This window comes from Oncorhynchus kisutch, linkage group LG8 (assembly GCF_002021735.2).
Source record: "Oncorhynchus kisutch isolate 150728-3 linkage group LG8, Okis_V2, whole genome shotgun sequence".
In the NCBI taxonomy this organism is placed as follows: Eukaryota; Metazoa; Chordata; class Actinopteri; order Salmoniformes; family Salmonidae; genus Oncorhynchus; species Oncorhynchus kisutch.
In genome coordinates, this window is record NC_034181.2 from 54,868,119 (window position 1) to 54,892,231 (window position 24,113).

Here is a 24,113-nt window from a genome sequence, read left to right on the forward strand (position 1 = left end):
ATGTACTGCTTTACTATTGGGCAGCCAAATTTCAAAAGATTATGGTCTGGTGAAATGCTCCAGGTACCAACTGGTGCTCATTAGAGGCGAACTCCTGCCAATTATCCTCCCTTTCTGCTCTTGCTTGTACCCCACTGCGCTTGTGTCCTTCAAAGTACATGGTAAACCCCATTGTGCGCTCTACTTTGAAGATCTGGAGACAATTTAATCAACATTTTTACCACCTATTTTTACCCTCCAAACTCCACCAGGCTTTTGTTTTGTGGTGTGAGTGGTTTGGTTTGTTTCAAGATTTATTTTTTACATTGGAAGTTTGTCAGTTTTAATGATCTCGTAGCTAAATCTAATCTGGCTCATTCTAATCTTTTCCGCAATTTTCAAGCCCGTAACTTTGTTCTCTCTCATTTTTCTACCTTTCCTTAACTACCTCCCAAGACATTGCTAGAGGAGATTTTGTCCCTCCTGTGGAATTGGCATGGTCTGATTTCTAGATTATGACATTATTCTGTTTTAACCCTCTCCGATAAACAAAATCAAGACCGACTGGGGTAGTGACTTGACCTTGCAGATGACTAGTGGGAGGAGGCCCTTCTTAGGGATAACTCCACATCCTCATGTGCTCAATGAAGTTTCATTTAGTTCAAAGTCTTGCACAGAATTCATCAAAGTCTTGCACAGAATACATCAAAGAAAAATGTAGTAAATTCCTCCCAGACACGAATGACACGTGATAGATGTTCATTCACTCCTGCAGACCATATATTTTATTAATGTTCTAAGCTGTCTGAGTATTGGGTCATCCTTTTTTAATACTCTCTCTAAAATTCTAGATATTGACCTGCAGACTTGTCCTCAAATAGCAATATTTTTGAGTTCCATCTTTGTTGCATAGTCTCACTAAAAGTGAAGCAGACGCTGTAGCGTTTGCCTCCCTTATAGCCTACCGGCAGCTCTTGCTTCACTGGATATCCTTCAAACCTCCCACTGCATCATCATGTTTGAAAGATCTAATGTCTTTTCTACACTTAGAAAAATGTTATACACTCTGAGAGGATGTACTGATAACCTTTTCTTGAGATGGCAGCCTTTTAATTTCCTTTTTTCGAACAGTTGCCTTCTATGGATCAGGAGTAAGAATTTTGGCCAATGGGATACGGGAGGGTGTGGGAAGGAAGGGATAGTATGTTGTGATATTTTTGTGTTTTTGTGCATATTTATATATTTCCAATCATAAACATATTTAATTTTTTTATGTATGCTGATTTTTCTGTTAAAGAGAGGGAGGTGGTTCAATAAGTATAGGGGGTAAAAGCATGTATCTGGTAAATTCGTATTCTGTATTTCTTTATGTCAAATATATATATATATATATATATATATATATATATATATATATATATATATATATATTTATTTATTTGTTATATTCTGTTCTCAATTGTATTACCTCGGCAAAGCAGTATCTTTTATTTTTCGCCTTTTGTCATTCGTTTCCTGGTTCTCTCCACCTGTCCCTTCAACTCAACCATTTCTTGCTTGTGCTTCTGCTGTGCACTGCGGTACTGGACCGATGTCAATCTCTGCTGGAGGCCTTACTTCAGGGCTGAACTGAACCCTACAATTCCGGAACGGGTGTTTACTAATGACGTCTCATGTTCAACCCAATCGGTGTTTCTTGCTAGCAATGTTACTGGAACACGTGGTAATATAAAGTAATACTCGTCGCGTCTACTCACACTCCTGAAGCGCGAGAGACAGAGATAGTATTTTGCTTCGGCCAAACTAATATATCTTCTCAAATGTCCTTAATCGGCTGGCCCTTATGTCCTAGCTATGGAAATGGATTAACTCACCCTACACAGTCTGACCCTTTGTCAGGTATACAACACCGGAGACAATCTCTCCCTGGTATCTGAGTCAAAAGGAAACATACACGCCACTCAACGACAGAAGATAGGCTTAGCAAGCCATATCGATGGTTCCCCAATGGGATGATGAGGTTAGCGCAATACGATGGTTTGAGCAGAGTAACAGGATGGTCCTACTTAAATTCATTTTCAAAGATACTTTGAAAGGCCCACCCAAGGCCCAGCCAATCAGAATGGGTTGTTCCCCACAAAAGAGCTTTCTAGCAGACAGAAATACTCCTCAGTTTTATCAGCTGTCCGGGTGGCTGGTCTCTGACGATCCCGAAGGTGAAGAAGCAAGATGTGGAGGGCTGGTGTGGTTACACGTGGTCTGCTGTTGTGAGGCCGGTTGGACGTACTGCTGAGTTCTCTAAAACAACGGAGGCGGCTTATAGTAGATACATTAACATTCAGCCCTCTGGCAACAGCTCTGTTGGACATTTGTGCAGTCAACATGCCAATTGCACACTCCTTCAAAACCTGACTCATTTGTGGCATTGTGTTATGTGACAAAACTGCACATTTTTGTGGCCTTTTATTATCCCCAGCACAAGGTGCACCTGTGTAATGATCATGCAGTTTAATCAGCTTGATATACCATACCTGTCAGGTGGATGGATTATATTGGAAAATGAGAAATGCTCACTAACAGGGATGTAAACAAATTTGTGCACACAGTTTGACAGAAATAAGGTTTTTGTACATATGGAACATTTCTGGGTTCTTTTATTTCAGCTCATGAAACATGAGACCAACACTTTACATGTTGGTTTATATTTTTGTTCAGTATACCTTGCTTACAATTTGTGATGAGTTCGCGTGTTTCGGAAATAAATAGGCCTATGCTCAAAAATGTTTAAGGGAAATTTCAAATGTTCTATTTCTATGTTTTGTAGTAAAAAAAAACGATAAAGGAAGATAAGTGTTTCCAATGACATCATCAACCAATTAGTAGACAATTAGTTTGCAATGCCTACTCATAATTGGTTAAAATCACATGACGCACACTGTTGTCAATGGAAACACTTATCTTCCTCTATCATTTTTTTACTACAAAACATAGAAAAGCACCTTTTTCACATACAGTATGTTGGGATGGTGCTGGAGATGTTGAAGTTGAACATTTTTGAAATTTCAGTTAATTCAGGCAGTTAATATGTTATGAATTTCTAGAAAAACATTTTCAGGAGGGGGGAGACACAAACACAAATACCACATAATGTCAACTCAGAATAGCCTCACCTCGTCAGGGTATGGACTCTAAAAGGTGTCAAACGCACTCCACGGGGATGCTGGCCCATGTTGGCTCCAATGCTTCCCACAGTTGTGTCAATATGGCTGGATGTCCTTTGGGTGGTGGACCATTCTTGATACACACGGGAAACTATTGAATGTGAAAAACACAGCAGCGTTGCAGTTCTTGACACAAAAACCGGTGGCACCTACTACCATACCCCGTTCAAATGCACTTAAATATTTTGACTCGCTGAATTCACACTCTGAATGGCACACATAAATGATCCATGTCTCAATTGTCTCAAGGCTTGTCTCAAGCCTTCTTTATCCTGTCTACCCTTAATTTACACTGATTGAAGCGGATTTAATAAGCAACATCAATAAGGGATCATAGCGTTCACCTGGTAAGTCTATGTAATTTAATGTTTAGTAAACTCAGTGTATATTGCCTGTAACTATTGTATCCCCCATCTCTCCATCTCTGTGTAGTGGTGAGGCTGGAGTGTTGACTTGGATCACCCATGGCTTTGCTAATTCTCTTCCCCAGCCTGCTGGGACACCCCGGCTAGGCAGAGCCAACACTGAGGTAAGCACTATGCTATGTCATCATACCAAATAGATACTAATACGTTGGTGGATTTCTAATTGGTAAGAAATGGAGATCCACTACAGATTTGTGTTAACGTTACTTCAAGATCGTTTTGAGTTCAATCTCGGTGTGCCATGTCTGACTCTGTTCTCTGTTTATCCTTATCCTTCAGCCCTCAACCACACAGGAGGAGAACAGGTACAGCACTTCCGTGTGTGCGTGTCTGTGCATTTTCCAGAAGCAGTTTACTACTGAGTGTTGTTTATTCTGTTTATTCTCCTGTGTGGACATCACTATTCAAGAGTTAGTATTAATCAGCGTGAGACCATTTACTATGTACTATGTTACACACTTAATTTGTAAATTGGGGAGGTGTCGGAACAAATAGTGAGCCTGAGGGTGGTACAGCAACGCATGAAAAAGAAAATCACCTTTGTAATCAAGCATTGCATGCATTTTCATCGATTTTGCATACTGGCATAGAGCAGTAGAGTAGAGGCACTTTCAGAAGTTGCACACATGGGGGGAGGGGAGTTTGTAGCATAGAGTCTGGGAAAAATGTTGCCTTTCATAAATAATTTTAGATGATTGAAGACTTAGCAGGATTTTTTTTTATACCTCACAAATGATCCAAATGACTACTTTGACACTGACAAACTGAGATTATGAGATTTTTAAAAACGACCTCGTCTTGAATCCACCAATAGCTTAGGTGTGTAGAGATACACAGTACCAGTCAAAAGTTTGGACACACCTACTCGTTCAAGGGTTTTTCTTTAATATTTACTATTTTCTAAATTGTAGAATCATAGTGAAGACATCAAAACTATGAAATAACGAAAAAAAAGTGTTAAACAAATCAAAATATGTTTTATATTTGAGATTCTTCAAAGTAGCCACCTGTGAGGATCGTCGCTAGAGACAGGAAGAAGGTACAGGGAGAACATTTAATAAATAATGGACATGAAACAGGACAGAACAGCGTCTGCACAGGGGACAAAATAACGACATCAATGCAGACACCGGGAATAACGTGAGGAACAGACAGATAAAGGGGAGACAATCAAATAATGATGGAGTTCAGGTGCGCGTAATGTAGGGGACAGGTGTGCATAATGATAGGCAGTCTGGTGCTCCCACGGCAAAGCGGCTGCGGCGTGGGAGCCTGGCGAACCGGCTGCGGCGTGGGAGCCTGGCGAACCGGCTGCGGCGTGGGAGCCTAATGGCCGGCTGAAGCATGACGTGGGGTGGGCGCCTGCCGAGACCACCGGGGTGAGAAAAACCTCTTGATCCAGCTATGGCATGGAAGCCCGACGAGCTAGCTGAGGCACCCCCGGAACCGGACCCAACATCACCAACAACAAACAAGGCCTCCCTGATGCTTCCAATTTTGGTGTCAACATTCTGTGAGGATCTAAACTTTTGCCAGATGTGCATAATGATAGGCTGTCTGGCGCCCTCGAGTGCCAGAGAGGGAGAGCGAGAGCAGGCGTGACACCACCCTTTGCCTTGATGACAGCTTTGCACATTTCAATTAACAGGTGTGCCTTGTTAAAAGTTAATTTGTGGAATTTCTTTCCTTCTTAATGCGTTTGAGCCAATCCGTTGAGTTGTGACAAGGAGAGGGTGGTATACAGAAGATAGCAGTTTTTGGTAAAAGACCAAGTCCATATTATGGCAAGCACAGCTCTAATAAGCAAAAAGAAATGACAGTCCATCATTACTTTAAGATATGAAGGTCAGTCAATCCGGAAGATTTCTGGAACTTTGAACGTTTCTTGAAGTGCCGTCGCAAAACCCATCTAGTGCTATGATGAAACTGGCTCTCATGAGGACCACAACAGGAAGACCCAGGGTTACCTCTGCTGCAGAGGATAAGTTCATTAGAGTTGCTTGGGCCAAGAAACACGAGCAATGGACATTAGACCGGTGGAAATCTGTCATTTTGGTTCTAACCGTTATGTATTGTGAGAGGTAGACTAGGTGAATGGATGATCTCCGCACATATGGTTCCCACGTGATGCATGAAGGAGGAGGTTTGATGGTGTGGGGATGCTTTGCTGGTAACATTGTCACTGATTTATTTAGAATTCAAGGCAAACTCAACCAGCATGAATACCACAGCATTCTGCAGCGATACGCCGTCCCATCTGTTTTGCGCTTAGTGGGACTTTCATTTGTTTTCAACAGAACAAGGACCCAACACACCTCCAGGCTGTGTAAGGGCTATTTGACCAAGAAGGAGAGTGATGGAGTGCTGCATCAGATGACCTGGCCTCCACAATCCTCCCACCTCAACCCAATTGAGATGGACCGCAGAGTGAAGGAAAAGCAGCCAAAAAGTGCTCAGCATATGTGAGAACTCCTTCAAGACTGTTGGAAAAGCAATCCAGGTGAAGCTGGTTGAGAGAATTCCAAGAGTGTGCAAAGCTGTCATCAAGGCAAAGGGTGGCTACTTTGAAGAATATAAAATATAACTAAATTTGTTTAACACTTTTTTGGTTACTACATGATTCCATATGTGTTATTTTATAGTTTTAATGTCTTCACTATTGTTCTGCAATTTAGAAAATAGTACAAATACATTTTAAAAATGAGTAGGTGTCCAAGCTTTTGACTGGTACTGTACATATTGTACAATATTAGGGGAAATTATAGTCCTATAACCTTTCCAGTTTCACTGACTCACCCAATGATGCGCAGCTCACTCACTGGTGATGGCTGATGCCCATGTCAAAAGCCTCTATCTTCTTTTACTCTGTACAATATTGTTCGCTCAATAGGCCTATTTGGAAGTTGATAACATATTTGGTAGCCTACAGGGAGATTAGTGTTTTTTTTAGCAGGAGTCATTTGCTTTCCAATCTGTTTTCCCTCGATTGTATTTGAAATATAGCGAAATAGCTGTTTTGCATGTATGCTGTTCACTGACAGATTTGCAGTGCGTTCCCAACTGTAGGCATGCCTCGTGATTGGGTTACACCAAAAAGTTCTACAGTGACACCATCAAGAGCATCTTCACTGGTTGCATCACTGCTTGGTATGGCAATTGCACCGCCCTTGACCACAAAGTGCTACAAAGGGTGGTGCGGACAACCCAGTACATCACTGAGGCCAAGCTCCCTGCCATCCAGGACCTCTATATCAGGCGGTGTCAGAGGAAAACCTGGAAAATTGCCAAAGATTCCAGCCACCAAATTCATAGACTGTTCACTCTGCTACAGTCCGGCAAATACTACCAGAGCATCGGCTCTCGGACCCACAGGCTCTAAGACAGCTTCTACCCCCAAGTCATAAGACTGCTAAGTAGCCAGACTGCTAAATAGTCAACTAATGGTATCCAAACTATCTTGCACTAACCCTACGCACACTCACTAGACTTAATATACACACTCACTCACACACACTTTTACACTCATTGTTTGCTGCTGCTATTCTGTTCTTTATTTTACTTGTATTATGATCTTCCACTTTACCCTGCATGCATGTACAGTGCATTCAGAAAGTATTCAGACCCCCTTCCCTTTTTCCACATTTTGTTACATTACAGCCTTATTCTAAAATGGATTAAATAACAAAAATGCATCAATTTACACACAATACCCCATAATGATTAAGCAAAAAAGTTTTCAGACCCTTTGCTATGAGTCTAGAAATTCAGCTCAGGTGCATCCTGTTTCCATTGACCATCCTTGATATGTTTCTACAACTTGATTGGAGTCCACCTGTGGTAAATTCAATTGATTGGACATGATTTGGAAAGGCATGCACCTGTCTATACAAGGACCACAGTTGACAGTGCATGTCAGAGCAAAAACCAAGCCATGAGGTCGAAGGAAGTGTCTGTAGAGTGCCGAGACAGGATTGCTTCGAAGCACAGAGCTGAGGAAGGATACCAAAACATTTCTGCAGCATTGAAGTTCCCCAAGAACACAGTGGAATCCATCATTCTTAAATGGAAGACGTTTGGAACCACCAAGACTCTTCCTAGAGCTGGCCTCCCGGCCAAACTGAGCAATCGGGGGAGAAGGGCGTTCTTCTGTGGAGATGGGAAAACCTTCCAGAAGGACAACCATCTCTGCAGCACTCCACCAATCAGGGCTTTATGATTGACGTGCCAGATGGAAGCCACTCCTCAGTAAAAGCCACATGCCAGCCCGCTTGGAGTTTGCCAAAAGGCACTTAAAGAACTCTCAGCCCATGAGAAACAAGATTATCTGGTCTGATGAAACCAAGATTTAACTATTTGGCCTGAATGCCAAGCGTCACGTCTGGAGGAAACCTGGCAACATCCCTACGGTGAAGCATGGTGGTGGCAGCATCATGCTGTGGGGATGTTTTTCAGCGGCAGGGACTGGGAGACAATTCAGGAGAAAAGTACAGAGAGATCCTTGATGACTGTGTCGGCCGTGAACACAAACTTAAAGGAATTGATAGGCCTGCTCCGTGTATTCAACAGCTGAGGTTGGAGCTCTGGCTTGTTTTTTTGTACTGTTCCTACCATCGTCAGGTTCCTCTTGAGGAGCTCCTGTCCCAACTTGTGTGAAGGTTATTGCATGTGATGTTGTGGCCACGGAGTCCCTGTTCTTCTCAGAGACTCCTCCATCTGGCTTCCCCTTAGACACATGCAAGTTCCACGCTTATGATGAAGCAGCGTCACAGGCAAACCAGATCTTGATTCCATATTTAGAGGGTATGTACTGCCTGAAGGGGCAGTGGCCCCTAAATGGCATAAGCTGCTCATCAACAATAACGTTGGGCCCAGGGTTGTAAAACAGGGGAAGGCAGTCCTCCCACTTGTCCCACACTGACCTGATTGCAGCAAGCTTGTCTCTCTGCCGCCGAGCTGGTATGGTGTCTCGGTTATTGGAATAATCCTGGAAATAATATGAAAGTTTTCCAGAGACATTGTTGCACGGAAATCCCACAGGGATTCTGTGGATTCACCATTTGCATCTGAAAACATCAGCAAGGAAAATAGTCACAAAGTATGCATGTAAATGAGTTTGGTCCATCTCCTTCCCAAAATATGCCTTCCCTCCAAATTGGTGCAGTCCAGAATGATTTTCTGGTTGATGTCTGGGATGAACAGTTCAAAAGAAGACTTGTCCTGCACATGAGTAACCGCCATCCGCGTCGGCCCTGGTTGCATCCTTATCACATTGGCAGCCATGCGGGGTGGCTCATTCCTTGGACAAAAAGACTATTCAATTTCACAATTTTTTTTACATCCATATTTCTCCTCCTGCAGCCTTCTGATAAACTGGTTGCTGACGGGCTGGTCCGGGGGCTGGCTGAGGGTCAATCTCATCCTCTTCTTCCAACTCACTGTCAGACTCCGAATTGACAGAGACATGATCCTCATATTCGAAAATGTCTTTATCTTCCAAAGTGGTAGACGCTCCATCCTAACTAATTTCTCTCTCTGCAAAAATGATTTCGAAGGCCCTCTGAGCAGAGATTATTTTTGCCATACTGATTGATTGTGGTAAGGAGCCTCACATGCAAAGCTATTTATTTGTTGTGTCCCTCCCCCAATTTGCACCTGGCTGGGGTAGAGTGTTGGAAAATACAGAATTTTTATAATGTATTTTAAATAATGTATCGAAATAATGTATTGTAATAACATTGTGCAGGTTCCCGCAAGACATTATGTAGTTTCACACACTACAAAGGGTAAAGAGTGCGAGAAACATGGGAGACAGGCAGACAGGCAGGGAGACAGACAGGTTCTTGGTGGTATGTTGAAACAGCAGGCCCAGGGAGGAGAAAGACAGAGTGAAGGCACACAGCAAACCTTTTTGTTTCATTTTTGCTTGTTTTCATCTACACACACACACATTTCCACACTTTTATTAGCTTCAGGTCCAGTGGAACCAAATAATAAATATGTAATATAAATGTGTAAGGGGGTGCACAGTGTGCACTCAACGAAATTGTGTTATTTTACATGTTCTTCACAGAAAATAAGCCAAGGCCAATGATTCTCAGGTTGAAAAAATTATTAATTGTATAATTTTTCTTTTACTAAACATTGAAAAATGGTCCCACAGACACGAACACCACACAAGGGTTAAGAACTTAAGAAATATTTGACAGACAGGGCACAATGTTTCCTCAATATTAAGGTGTACTGCAGGAGTCGATTTTGGGACCAGTTCTCTTTACTATTTATAAATAATATTGGTCTATGTATTAAACCCTGTAATATTAATCAGTATGCAGATGATATGGTAATGTATGCCATTGCACCGACAGTTGACCAAGCTATGTGAGAGCTGCGATCTGATTTTGATACATTACAGAAAGCCCTTGTTGATTTAAAACTTGCACTTAATGCGGGCAAAACGAAATACGTCGTTCTCTAATTCATGTAAAAATGTCTCTATATTCAATTATTGGATGGTTCCCTCATCGAGCGGGTTCCCGCCTATAAATATCTGGGCATTTGGATTGATGAAGAACGTTTAAAAAACATACTGATGATGTGCTAGTTTTAAAAGCTAATGTTTAAAGTGGGCTTGTACGGCAGAAAGTACAGTCTACTTTCCTGACATGATCTTGACTATGGTGACACCATTTACCAGAATGCAGAAGCCACTACTCTTGAGATGCCGTCTACGATATAGCCCTTAACTTTATTACAGGTGGAAGTTTTAATACTAGTTGAATCACTTTTTTAATCACGTTTTGAAAGTTTTAATCACTGCATCCTGTATCAGACGGTAGCTCACTTCATTACTCCCTTGTTTACAAAGAGATACCAAACCCATTCATTCTTGAGGTGCTGCTTGTCTCGAGCAAAGTTTGGTAAAACCGCTTTTAGTATTAATGCACCACAGTTATGGAATGCATTACAAAACAAATGACACCTGGATAGGTCAGTTTAAAACTCGGTTGTTAAGTGTTCACCGAAGTGTGCACTTGTTTCAATTGATTCTTATAGCTTGTTGATGTAATACATTTATAGCTGTCTTGTCGTATTTTTTTGAAATATCTTTGTTGTTGCCGTATTGATGTCATTTTTGTCCTCAGGTGACCACTGTAAATGGGACACTGGTCTCAATTCGGTTCCCCTGAATAAATAAAAGTTCATCCATTTTGTACTTACATGAGTTTTGTAGATCTCGCTAACCTAATGGGAAAGGGATTAGCACCATCTAAATGCTGCCAATCCTTCCCATTTATTCAGATTTAGAATGCCATGGTGAAAATATTAAGTTCAATGTAACAAATATAAGCTACAATACCTGAAATGACCATCTTCTGATATGTCAAACCTAAAAAGTCCAAAACTCGTACCAGTTCTGCCACTGCCCATGCTTGCGTTACTGTAAACTGCTTTCACAGCCCCCCACCGCATTCTAATGCATATATTTAGCAAAGCCGCAGCCAAAGCTGTCAATGAAAATGGTTGTTAATCAAAACTATTTTCATATTTTATCTCTCCACAGGCAGGGGTCGAGAGTCATCGGCTGGATTGCCCAGGGATTGGCCAGTGTGGTTCCACAGCCTGAATTGAAAAACATGGAGGAGGTGGAGCCTGCAGAGACAACAGAGGTACATATGGAATGGTCTGACAGGTGCCCTGAAGGGTTCCGCAGATTTTATTTGAGTAATAGCCTGTAGCAGTGTTGTCTGAACCTTCATCTAAGTCAGTTAAATTGGTTGTAGTTAAGTTTTGTAGCTATAGAACAGCCCCTACCTAAAATCACACTGTACACTAAAAATGTTCAAGTAAAGAGGACTTAGGTAGCTCCTCAAGCATTTGTTAACTTCAATCAGCAAGCTCTAATAAATAAAAACAATCTCAGTTAGAGAGGACCAAAATGTATTATTCATAGTTAAATTATAGCATTAGCTTTCTTTGACTCGTCTCTGTCCTGTACTTGGAACCAGGATAGACGTTTTTAACAGCATTTCCATACAGATTGCAGAGGTGATCAAGGTGCCGGAGGTTAAGAAAAAACCTAGCGTAAGTAGCTACATCAAGGGCCTTGCTAATATGCTAACCAAAACTACTCATGGCTTATGCTAACATGTAGCATTAGCTTTCTCAAACTCTCAATTCTGTACTTGGTGCCAGGCTAGCCATGTTTAACAGCATTTCCATTCAGATTGCAGAAGTGAGCAAGGCGCCGGAGGTTAAGAAAAAACCTAGCGTAAGTAGCTACATCAAGGGCCTTGCTAATATGCTAACCAAAACTGCTCATGGCTTATGCTAACATGTAGCATTAGCTTTCTCAAACTCTCAATTCTGTACTTGGTGCCAGGCTAGCCATGTTAACAGCATTTCCATTCAGATTGCAGAGGTGAGCAAGGCGCCGGAGGTTAAGAAAAAACCTAGCGTAAGTAGCTACATCAAGGGCCTTGCTAATATGCTAACCAAAATGTCTCATGGCTTACGCTAACGTGTAGCATTAGCTTACTCAAACTCTCCGTTCTGTACTTGGAGGCAGGCTAGCCATATTTAACAGCATTTCCATTCAGATTGCAGAGGTGAGCAATGCGCCGGAGGTTAAGAAAACACCTACCGTAAGTAGCAACGTCAAGGGCCTTGCTAATATGCTAACCAAAATGACTCATGGCTTATGCTAACGTGTAGCATTAGCCTTCTCAAACTCTCATGTATGTACTTGGAGCTAAGCCAGCTATGTTTAATAGAATTTCCATTCAGATTCCAGAAATGACCAAGCGTATGTAGCTAGCTATAATATGGGCGTTGCTATGCTATGCTATGCTAACTTAAACCCAATGCTAACGGACCTGCTACAGCCATGTTCAAACTTGGTTCTAGAGATCCATTCGCCACAATGTCCCATTGCTACCCATCTCCCAACCCAGCTGTGCCTTAACTTAAGGCTGAGAGGACGGGTTCTTGCTGGCAACAATGATTCACATGTCATCCGCTCAAGCAGGTTCTGCGAGGTGGTGATTCCTGTGGTTTAGCTGTTTGATGATCTACGCGGATCGATAACTCTTGACCTGGAGAGAAAAGGGTTTTCCACAATCCCTGATTGGAGAATCAAATTTATGAGTCAGCTATCAAAACTGAATGATATTATCCAATCACATAACATCTCCATTTGAATGTCTCCTCACTTCAGTGGCAGCCTTTGGAATAATTTGACAGCAGTCATTCCATGCATGCATGCACTGTGTGATAATGAATTAAGAATACAGCGGGTGTTTCACAACATGCATACTACCATTCTCCACACTCTCATACTCCGAGCGCATTCTCAGAGGACGTTCTCTTGAGTACGTTATTGTGAGGACGAAATAAAACATTACATTTGAAAAGCACTCGCACTCCCCCTACTGTATTACCTCACACTGGACCTCTCCATTCACTGAACCTTCTTCTAGCCAAGGATATTGGCAACAATAGAGAGTAAACAAGATATACGAAAAGCAAACGTTTTTTCATAACTATCAGCAAGCTATATGTGAATCGTAATAATCGAGCTAACCAGATAGATGAACAGGCGAAAATTATCTCAAACTAATGTTATGCAAGGTAACTTAGATGTGAAATCTTTGTGGCTATCTAGCTAGCGAACAGTAGTAGCTCGCCAGTTGCCGTTAGCCCTATTGATTTACTATGGGCTTGCAATCTACTTACACTACAGTGGGTATTGTAGGCAGGTAATGCCAAAATTAACACAGTATGTACTTATTAATGTATCAAGATAAAATATTGTAGTAAGGCAACATATGAGATGTGAATGGGCAACATTTCATTCTAAAGTCGGGGTATATTTTCTCTCGCTTCAGCTCAAATAATGGACACCATTGATTTCATGTTTTGCATAGTTTTTGTTGACATGGTTCCGTCATATTTCTACGCATACTTTTCATTGAAGCTTGCATCGATGCATCCTTCAAAATATGTACAAACGGAGTACTCGTCCGAGAAGTGCCCTCTGTGCTCCGTTTAGAGTACTTTTGATTTGGACTCATACTCCAATATGCGGAGCACGGTTGTATGCATTTTGAGAAACATATTTCTAACCCTGTAGCTGTTCAGGTCCAGAGTTGTGTATATGTGCAGGTTCCTGCTGTGGCTTGTACAGTATGTGAGAAGGCCTTTTAAGACATGAAGAGCATCCCCTGTCTAAGAGAAAGTTGCAATTGTATGACAAAATGCACAAACCTACAGTGCCTTCAGAAATTACACACACTCCTTGACTTTTTCCACATTTTGTTGTGTTACAGCCTGAATTTTAAATAGATTTGGTGTCACTGGACTACACACACAATACCTCATAATGTCAAAGTGGAATTATGTTTTTAGAAATATTTACAAATTAATACAAAATTAAAAGCTGAAATGTCTTGAGTCAATACGTATTCATCCCCTTTGTTATGGCATGTCTAAATATGTACAGGAGTAAACATTTGCTGAACAAGTCACATAATAAGTTGCATGGACTCACTCTGTGTGCAATAGTAGTGTTTAACATGATTTTTGAATGACTACCTTATCTCTGTACCCCACACATACAATTATCTGTAAGGTCCCTAAGTCAGGCAATGAATTTCAAACACAGATTCAACCACAAAGACCAGGGAGGTTTTCCAATGCTTAGCAAAGAAGGGCACCTATTGGTAGATGGGTAAAAATAGAAAAAGAAGACATTGAATATCCCTTTGAGCATGGTGAAGTTATTCATTACACTTTGGATGGTCCCTACAAAGATACAGGCGTCCTTCCTAACTCAGTTGCCAGAGAGGAAGTAAATCGCTCAGCAATTTCACCATGAGTCCAATGATGACTTAAAAGAAAGTTGAATGGCTGTGATAGGAGAAAACGAGGATACATCAACAATTTTGTAGTTACTCCACAATACTAACCTAAATGACAGAGTGAAAAGAAGGAAGCCTGTACAGAATACAAATATTTCAAAACATGCAATAAGACACTAAAGTAAAAAATAAAAAAAAGTGGCAAAGAAATTAACTTTATTTCCTGAATACAAAGAGTTATGTTTGGGCCAAATCCAACACATTACTGAGAACCACTCTTCATATTTTCAAGCATGGTGGTGGCTGCATCATGTTATGGGTATGCTTGTCATCAGCAATGACTAGGGAGTTTTTGGGGATAAAAAGACACAGATTAGAGCTAAGCACTGGCAAAATCCTAGAGGAAAACCATGTTCAGTCTGCTTTCCAACAGACACTGGGAGACAAATTCACATTTCAGCAGGACAATAAACAAAAACACAAGGCCAAATATACGCTAGAGCTGCTTACCAAGACGACATTGAATGTTCTTGAGTGGGCCTAGTTAGTTTTGACTTAAATCTGCATGAGAATCTATGGAAAGAAAATGGCTGTCTAACAAAGATCAACAACCAACTTGACAGAGCTTGAATCATTTTCAAACATTGAACAATCCAGGTGCGCAAAGCTCTTAGACTCAAAAAGACTCACCACTGTAATCGCTGCCCAAAGTGACATGTATTAACTTTCTGTAATATTTTCTTCCATAAGTGTCTAGAAACATGTTTTCACTTTGTTATTATGTGGAATTGTTTGTAGATGGGTAAAAAAACATATTTAATAAATGTTTTATTCAGGCTGTAACACAACAAAATGTGGAATAATTCAAGGGTTATGAAGACTTTCGGAATGTACACAAACTACTTACGACTCATTACAATGCTTATCTGTTATTGTTGAGTATTGACAGATGTTCTGTGAATGTTTGTTTGTTTCCCTTCAGGTGCATGCTATCCAAGATGTCCCAGGTGAGAGCGAACAACATATTTTTTCTGTGGGTAGAAGTACCAGCATGATGATAGTCATGACATTGCGTGTGGTTCTATTGATGATTTTGGTGTGGGGGTGATGATGATGATGATCAACTCCTTATCTCTAGATGCAGAGCCTCTTCCTCATATTCCTGTGGTGGAGGTTATGTCAGATGAAGAGCCTCAAGAAGAGAAGGGAATCCCTCCCAGGTGTGTGTGTGTGTATGTATGTGTGTGTGTGTGTGTGTGTGTGTGTGTGTGTGTGTGTGTGTGTGTGTGTGTGTGTGTGCGTGTGCGTGCGTGCGTGAATGCCTCTCTCCCTCAATCTCTCTCTTCTACTCACTTTGTTGTCTCCAATGACATTCTAATGTGTGTGTTTGTGCCTGTGTGTGGTGTGTTCTGTTCTCAGGGTGTATGAGTGGATCAAACAGGGTTTTGAGAAGGTGGTTCCACAGCCAGCTGACAACAAAGACGTCTCAGCGAAGGCCGCCTGCCCACAGAAAGGTTATCTTCTAACACGCAGAGATCCTCATATTTATTATAGGGATGCTTGGGGGTGCTGAGCAATAGGTTACTCTATATTGGTTCCACAGCCTATCACCAATCTTATATCTTGTTCTGAGGCTAGAAACCTCATGCACCAGCAAGCCTATATATATATATATATTTTTTACATTTGTTGCATATTTATGAGCTGTTTGATCTGCCCTTGCAGTGACCTCCAAATCTCCGGAAGCTGAAGAGGAGGCCAAAGCAAAGTGAGTCTCACAGACGTTTACGCTTTGTATTTACACTACAAGCTCATTGATACATTTGATACACAAATATGTACTTATGCATGTAAATATTACAGATTGTACAGAGGTTGTAAAGGGAACTATTTGAACAGTTTAAATGAAAAAATACATTTTTCTGCAATCTCTATAACGCTGTTGTATTGTTATGTACAGTGGCAAGAAAAGGTATGTGAACCTTTTGGAAATACCTGGATTTCTGCATAAATTGGTCATAGAATCTGATCTTCATCTAAGTCACAACAATAGACAAACACAGTCTGCTTAAACTATTAACACACAAGCAATTATCCGTTTTCATGTCTTTATTGAACACACTGTGTACACATTCACAGTGCAGGGTTGGAAAAGTATGTGAACCTTTTGGCAGCAATAACCTTAATTCAAATGTTTTCTGTAGTTGCGGATCAGACCTGTACAATGGTCAGGAGGAATTTTGGACCATTCCTCGTTACAAAACTGTTTCAGTTCAGCAATATTCTTAGAATGTCGTGTGTGAACTGCTCTCTTGAGTTCATGCCACAGCATCTCAATCAGGTTGAGGTCAGGACTATGACTGGGCCACTTCAGAAGGCGCATTTTCTTCTGTTGAAGCCATTCCGTTGTTGATTTACTTCTATGTTTTAGGTCAGTGTCCTGTTGAGTCACCCAAGTTCTGTTGAAATTCAATTGGTGGACAGATAGCCTAACATTCTCCTGCAAAATGTCTTGATATACTTGGGAATGATAGCAAGCTGTCCAGGCCCTGAGGCAGCAAAGCAGCTCCAAACCATGATGCTCCCTCCACCATACATTACAGTTGGGATTAGGTTTTGATGTTGGTGTGCTGTGCCTTTTTTTCTCAACATATAGTGTTGTGTGTACCTTCCAAACAACTCAACTGTAGTTTCATCTGTCCACAGACTATTTTGCCAGTAGCACTGTGGAACATCCAGGTGCAATTTGGCAAACTTCATACTTGTAGCAATGTTTTTTTTGGACAGCAGTGGTTTCTTCTGTGGTGTCCCCCCATGAACACCATTCTTGTTTAGTGCAACTGGGTCCTGGACTTCCTGACGGGCCACCCCCAGGTGGTGAGGGTAGGTAACAACATCTCCACCCCGCTGATCCTCAACACTGGGGCCCCACAAGGGTGCGTTCTCAGCCCTCTCCTGTACTTCCTGTTCACCCATGACTGCGTGGCCGTGTACGCATCCAACTCAAGGGGCCCTGAGAGTGTGGTGTCAGGAAAATAACGCCACACTCAATGTCAACAAAACTAAGGAAATTATCGTGGACTTCAGGAAACAGCAGAGGGAGCAGCCCCCTATCCACATTGACGGGACAGTAGTGGAGATGGTGGAACGTTTTAAGTTCCTCGGCGTACACATCACAGACAAACTGAAATGTTCCACCCACACAGACAGCGTGGTGAAGAAGGTGCAGCAGCGCCTCTTCAACCTCAGGAGGCTAAAGAAATTCGGCTTGTCACCAAAAACACTCAAACTTTTACAGATGCACAATCGAGAGCGTCCTGTCGGGCAGTATCACTGGCTGGAACGGCAACTGCTCCACCCACAACCGTAAGGCTCTCCAGAGGGTAGTGAGGTCTGCACAACGCATCACTGGGGGCGAACTACCTGCCCTCCAGGACACCTACAGCACCCGATGTCACAGGAAGGCCAAAAAGATCATCAAGGACAACAACCACCCTGCCACTGCCTGTTCACCCCGCTATCATCCAGAAGGCGAGGTCAGTACAGGTGCATCAAAGCAGGGCCCGAGAGACTGAAAAACAGCTTCTATCTCAAGGCCATCGGACTGTTAATCAGCCATCACTAACTTTGAGTGGCTGCTGCCAACACACTGACTCATCTCTAGCCACTTTAATAATGAAAATAATTGATGTAATAAATGTATCACTAGCCACTTTAAACAATGCTACTTTATATAATGTTTACATACCCTAGATTACTCATCTCATATGTATATGCTGTACTCTATACCATCTACTGCATCTTGCCTATGCTGTTTGGCCATCGCTCATTCATATATTTTTCTGTACATATTCCTATTCATTCCTTTACACTTTTGTGTGTATAAGCTAGTTGTTGTGAAATTGTTATGTTAGATTACTTGTTAGATATTACTGCATGGTCGGAACTAGAAGCACAAGCATTTCGCTACACTCGCATTAACATCTGCTAACCATGTGTATGTGACAAATAAATAAAAATATTTAGATTTTATGTATCGTAGACTCGTCAACAGAAATGTTAGCATGTTCCAGAGATTTCTGTAAGTCTTTAGCTGGCACTCTAGGATTCTTCTTAACCTCATTGAGCATTCTGTGCTGTGCTCTTGCAGTCATCTTTTCAAGATGGCCACTCCTAGGGAGAGTAGCAACGGTGCTGAACTTTCTCAATTTTTAGACAATTTGTCTTACCGTGGACTGATGAACATCAAGGCTTTTAGAGATACTTTTGTAACCCTTTCCAGCTTTATGCAAGTCAACAATTCTTAATCTTAGGTCTTCTGAGATCTCTTTTGTTTGAGGCATGGTTCACATCAGGCAATGCTTCTTGTGAATAGCAAACTCAAATTTTGTGAGTGTTTTTTATAGGGCAAGGCAGCTCTAACCAACATCTCCAATCTCGTCTCATTGATTGGACTCCAGGTTAGCTGACTCCTGACTCCAGTTAGCTTTTGGAGAATTAATTTACCCTAGGGGTTCACATACTTTTTCTAACCCACACTGTGAATGTTTAAACGATGTGTTCAATATAGACACGAAAAATTCAATAATTTGTGTGTTAGTTTGAGCACACTGTTTGTCTATTGTTGTGACTTAGATGAAGATCAGATCAAATTTGATGACCAATTTATGCAGAAATCCAGGTAATTCCAAAGGGTTCACATACTTTTTCTTGCCACTGTATCTGTTGTCATGACAGTGAGGAGGAGAAACAGCCCAAATGGCCACAGCTTATAATTCACAGGAAATGCCATGCTTATGACAATGATTAAGGCAGCCCCCATACCTCTCTGATTGAGAGGGTTAAATGGGTTAAATACAGAAGAGACATTTCGGGCAGAATGCATTCAGTTGTGCAACTGACTAAGTATCCCCTTTCCCTTCCCAGTGGTCTGACACATTCTCTACGCTGCTATAACATGGGAACGGCTTGCAAATACATTCATAACATTGTTATAACATAGTAATAGCCCTGAAATGTTCTATACTCGTAAAGCATGATAGCAGCCGTTAAACATGCCATATGATGTAGACAGTCCATTTTCTGACATCTCTGTTCTCCTTCTACAGTGTGGTGGGCTGGATTGTTCAGGGCTTCGGTCGTATGTTACCTCAGCCTGTCCTGACTCCAAGTGGATCGGTGAGTGACTAAACTCCTAATAGCACAAGACAACACACCCGGATAGTATTCGTTAAGGCACACTGTAGCAAAACACTTTGCATGGTAAAGCACATTTCTTATCGGATGAGTTCAGGTAGTCCTTCCTTGTTTCAGTAAATGTTCTTCTGTTTGGTGCAATGACGGAACAAGACCCTGGTTTTGGGTTAGAGATAAGGCTGGGGGAGTTCTTTATAATCAAATTTTCATTGTTATTCAAAGTTGTTCTTAAACTTCAACTGAACAGGACATTAACTGAAAGAGGACGTAGGTAAATGGGATCTGAAGTCTAACATATTTTGTTTTGTGTCTCCCCCTCTGACAGGAGAACGCTGTTCAGAACAGTAAGTAAAGCTGGCCTCATGACTTTCTCATACACATACAGCATCTCACAGATCATGAAACTCAAAATGGTGTTCAAAAAACAATCAGCATTATAGTCATATAAAATCCAAAGAAGTCTGAACTTCCAATAGACAACAGACAGGCAGGACAACAGAGAGTACAACCAGACATTGGCACTGCTCCCTTGAGTCTGATATCAGCTGTAGACACACTTCAGTGACCTGAGTTATGCTTTGAGGTAGTTTGATTGATTGATCAGTATAGTGGGCTGGTGATTTGCAGGTTCATTGATTGGTTGATTGGTTAATTACAAGGTGTACTGATTGGTTGATTATGGCTAGTGTCCATGATGAGGCAGACTCTAACTGGGCTCCTCTTCTCATTCTGTTTCAGGGGGGAAGGTGCGCTGAGAGCCCCTTAAACAAAAGGAGAAGGAAGACTGGGAAAAAGTCGCTCACAAAAACATATACACACACATAGACGAGGAGACTAAACCACAGGCACACACTGATGATTGGAGCGAGACAGGCAGTTCAACAGACAGGCAAAAAAGACGGAATAATTAATAAATGGACACACACTTAGCAGAGGAGGCTGGTGGGAGCAGCTATAGGAGGACACGCTCACTGTAATGGCTGGAATGATATAAATGAAATGGAGTCAAACATGTAGTTTCCATGTGTTTAAACTTAACCTAGCAGGCGTAACAGAAACGCCGTGAGAATATCCTGTTTTCAGCGGAAAAGGAACCTAAGTCGGAAGATGGCTGTATCCCTGAAAACCAAATGCATCCAGTTGTTGGCTACTCCGCTAAGGGAAATAAAGAAAATAGAGTAGCACACTCTATATAAATTCCCAGTAATTTAATGGGTAAATCACCAACGTTTCGGCATCCCTGTGCCTTCTTCAGGGTAATGTCACGAACGCTTGAACCAGGTTATGTAGACAAACAGTGCAATTAGTGCAACCAATGACAATAGTGAGGGGTGTGTCATAATTATTTAGTTGATTACAATGAATTGAGTGAAACTGTAAAAAAAAAAAAAAAAAAAAAAAAAGTGTTTCTAGCATATTAGATATATTAGGCTATTGTTATCCTATGGAAACGTAATTAAATATTGTACATAATATTAACATCAACATACTTTATTGTTTCATTCAATTTCACATACATATTTAATATATATAAAGTCAATATTCAGACCACTAGGGGTCAATGTTTTCAGAAAGGATATCCAGTAAGCCTTCCTTTGTAGTAGTAGGATCTCAATGTTACCTCCTCCTTGGTAGAGCAACATGCTCAAAGCCTGTGTATTTGAGGGAGGACGTGGGACCTGATGACACTGATCACTGAACAACTTAAAAAGGATATTATAGAGATCGCAAACCTCCATTGAAAATTCACAGCAACGTCTATGAGATGAGCTTAATGACCCTATCAAACTGAATGATCTCATCTAAGAGTAACGCTGACCTTCAGACCAAGATTACGACCAAACTGAGGGAGAGGAAAATCAAGAAGTATAAACGCGATTTGGAAGAACAACGGACGAATATACCTCTGGCGAGATCCTGAGCACAAGAAACCACAAAGCAGGAAAAGACAAGCCGATGACAGACCCAGAGGTCCTCTGTCAGACCAACTATCCACAGACAGCGCTAACTCTGGCTCCTCTAACAACTGTGAGCGTTTTTCTCAAAAGAGGACGGGGACACCAGGGACAACGTTGAGAACATCCCCCTCAGCATGTAAGAGGGTTCGACGCATACGTTGAAGGACGAAGAAATTCACTACCACCCCGCGACATCTATCAATTGAGATCCAAGACGGGCCCCCAGTCCAACAGGAGCTAAATGTATTCAACTTATCAAGTAAGACCCTGACATCAGCTCACCTTAGTGTAATCAATAAGAGGTTATCATTTGTACCCACTACATATATTAATGACTTTGACGTTTTTCTGTAATCTGAGATTCTTTGTCATCCTCAGTGAGATGAAAACATAGGTCTACCATGTTAATCAATAGACGTACCTGCTCTACTGCGAGTCAAGCAGGAGCTGGAGCCATCAACACAGCTGAGGTACCTGAGAACTCTGAGAGAACCACATTTAGAGCTAAAAGTTCATTTTTACCTCCCCCCAAACGCAATGCCTCCATAGACACCTTCTGCAGGATTGTTGAAAATGATGTAGGTGACCTACTGAAAGACAAACAGAAACACAAATCCTATGATAGCCTGAGTAGTGATGAGAGAATGGGTCATAAGGACTTACAGACAGATCCTTCGATTATCATTTTTAAAAAAGTGGCAAAGCAGGAGGCATTTGTATACAAAACAAATGTGACTATATGAATGAATGTCGCCGATGACTATCTAAAGTTCACTTCTATCACAAACTGAATCATGACCCTACCCTAGAATTCCAGCATAATATCTCATCCTCAGTAGAGAGCTGTTTGGAATCAGGACAAATCCCCCCAAAATAATGGGAATTTCTATGTGTGAAAAAAAAATTATACCGTTGCTAAATTGCACAAACAAGTGCCTCCTCCCCCAGGCAGACCCATTGTAGCAGCAGTCGACTCTGTGACGTCCAACATTTCTATGTTTGTGGACCACCACATTAAACCGATGGTTGAAAATCTCCCATCTTATGTCAGACACCAGTCACATGATCTCATTGATAAAGGGCTTAGGAAGGATACCAGAGAGCACCCTGCTGGCCACTCTTGATGTGGAGAGCTTGTACACTAACATCCCACACACTGGAGGTTTGCAGGCACTGCAGCTCTTCCTTCAACAGAGAGACTCTACCCTTTCTCCATCATCTTTGAGTCAGACTTTTTCCTTCAAATTCAGGGTGTAGCCAATGGCTCCCTCTTTGCCCCCAATTATGCAAACCTGTGTGTGGGATAACTTGAGGTAGCACTCATTTTCACAACAGAGACACTAGTCACTTTCTAAGATCATCCTATGGAAGAGATACATAGATGATGTCTTTGTACTCTGGGAAGGAAGTCAGCAGTAGCTAAATGAAATCCAAACTCTACTAAATGAGAGCTCTGAATACCTCAAATACACCATGCAGACTGATGAGAGAAAAATAAACTACTTATGAAACTATTTATGAATCATCAAAGAGAATGATGCATTACACGCGGACTTATACACAAAGCCCACAGACCGCGATACCCTGCTATGTGCGAATACTATGCATCCCCTTCCCCTCAAGAATGGTCTACAATATAGCCAGTTATGCAGGGTTAAACGAATCTGTGGCCACCAGACAGATTTTGACAACAATACAACAAAAATGACAGATACATTCAAAATGAGAGAATACAAGGACAAAACTCTTGATGCTGCAATGATCTCAAAAACCAAGAGAAGAATATGTAAAAACTCAACCAAAGAAGAAAAACAATGCCACCGAGTACACCAAGTATTTGGAGAAAATGAAAGCAATCCCGAAAAAGCACTGGAATATTCATCACCTGTTCATGTGGGAAAGCCTACATAGGACAAGCAAAAATATAATTAAAACAATGCATAGCTGAACACAGTAGCTCAATCAGTTGTAAGAACATTGACTATCCAGTAGCATTTCACTTGGTTGAAGCCAACCAGGTTCCGATCTCTGTAATATCCTTTTTAAGTTGTTCAGTAACTTGTCCTCCCTCAAATACTCAGGCATTGAGCATGTTGCTCTACAAAAGAGAGGAATTAACATCGAGATCCTACAACTGCAATGGGAGGCTTACTGGAAACCCTATCTAAAAACATTGACCCCTAGTGGTCTGAATATTGACTTTGATCTCAGACCCTTCTTATGAACTCTTCGTTTGGGCTCCAGAGTGGCGCAGCAGTCTAAGGCACTGCATCTCAGTGCAAGATCCGTCACTGCAGTCCCTAGTTTGAATCCAGGCTGGGAGTCCCATAGGGCAGCGCACAGTTGGTCTGGGGTAGGCCGTCATTGTAAATAAGAATTTGTTCTTAACTGACTTGCCTGGTTAAATTTTTTTAAATGTAATTGAAATGAACAACTCTCTCTTTTATGAACAAGTCTTATAAATGGACATCAGCTTAT

At 41.5% G+C, this 24,113-nt stretch overlaps 1 protein-coding gene across 10 annotated transcripts in view; it reads left to right on the top strand.

The window, feature by feature from the left end:
- LOC109895296 (cyclic nucleotide-gated cation channel beta-1) overlaps positions 1-24,113 on the top strand; it is an 87,431-nt gene that overhangs the window by 14,633 nt on the left and 48,685 nt on the right. For 5 of the 10 annotated variants that reach the window (XM_031830572.1, XM_031830574.1, XM_031830580.1 and 2 more), the window contains exons 5-17: positions 3,633-3,729; positions 3,905-3,930; positions 11,187-11,292; positions 11,663-11,707; positions 11,850-11,894; positions 12,036-12,080; positions 12,223-12,267; positions 15,464-15,488; positions 15,620-15,701; positions 15,901-15,995; positions 16,207-16,249; positions 19,590-19,659; positions 20,003-20,021. In XM_031830572.1, coding sequence (XP_031686432.1) covers positions 3,633-3,729; positions 3,905-3,930; positions 11,187-11,292; positions 11,663-11,707; positions 11,850-11,894; positions 12,036-12,080; positions 12,223-12,267; positions 15,464-15,488; positions 15,620-15,701; positions 15,901-15,995; positions 16,207-16,249; positions 19,590-19,659; positions 20,003-20,021 — 743 coding nt within the window. The remainder of the gene's footprint in view (positions 1-3,632; positions 3,730-3,904; positions 3,931-11,186; positions 11,293-11,662; positions 11,708-11,849; positions 11,895-12,035; positions 12,081-12,222; positions 12,268-15,463; positions 15,489-15,619; positions 15,702-15,900; positions 15,996-16,206; positions 16,250-19,589; positions 19,660-20,002; positions 20,022-24,113) is intronic. The other 5 variants (XM_031830575.1, XM_031830576.1, XM_031830577.1 and 2 more) reach the window with 5 other exon arrangements.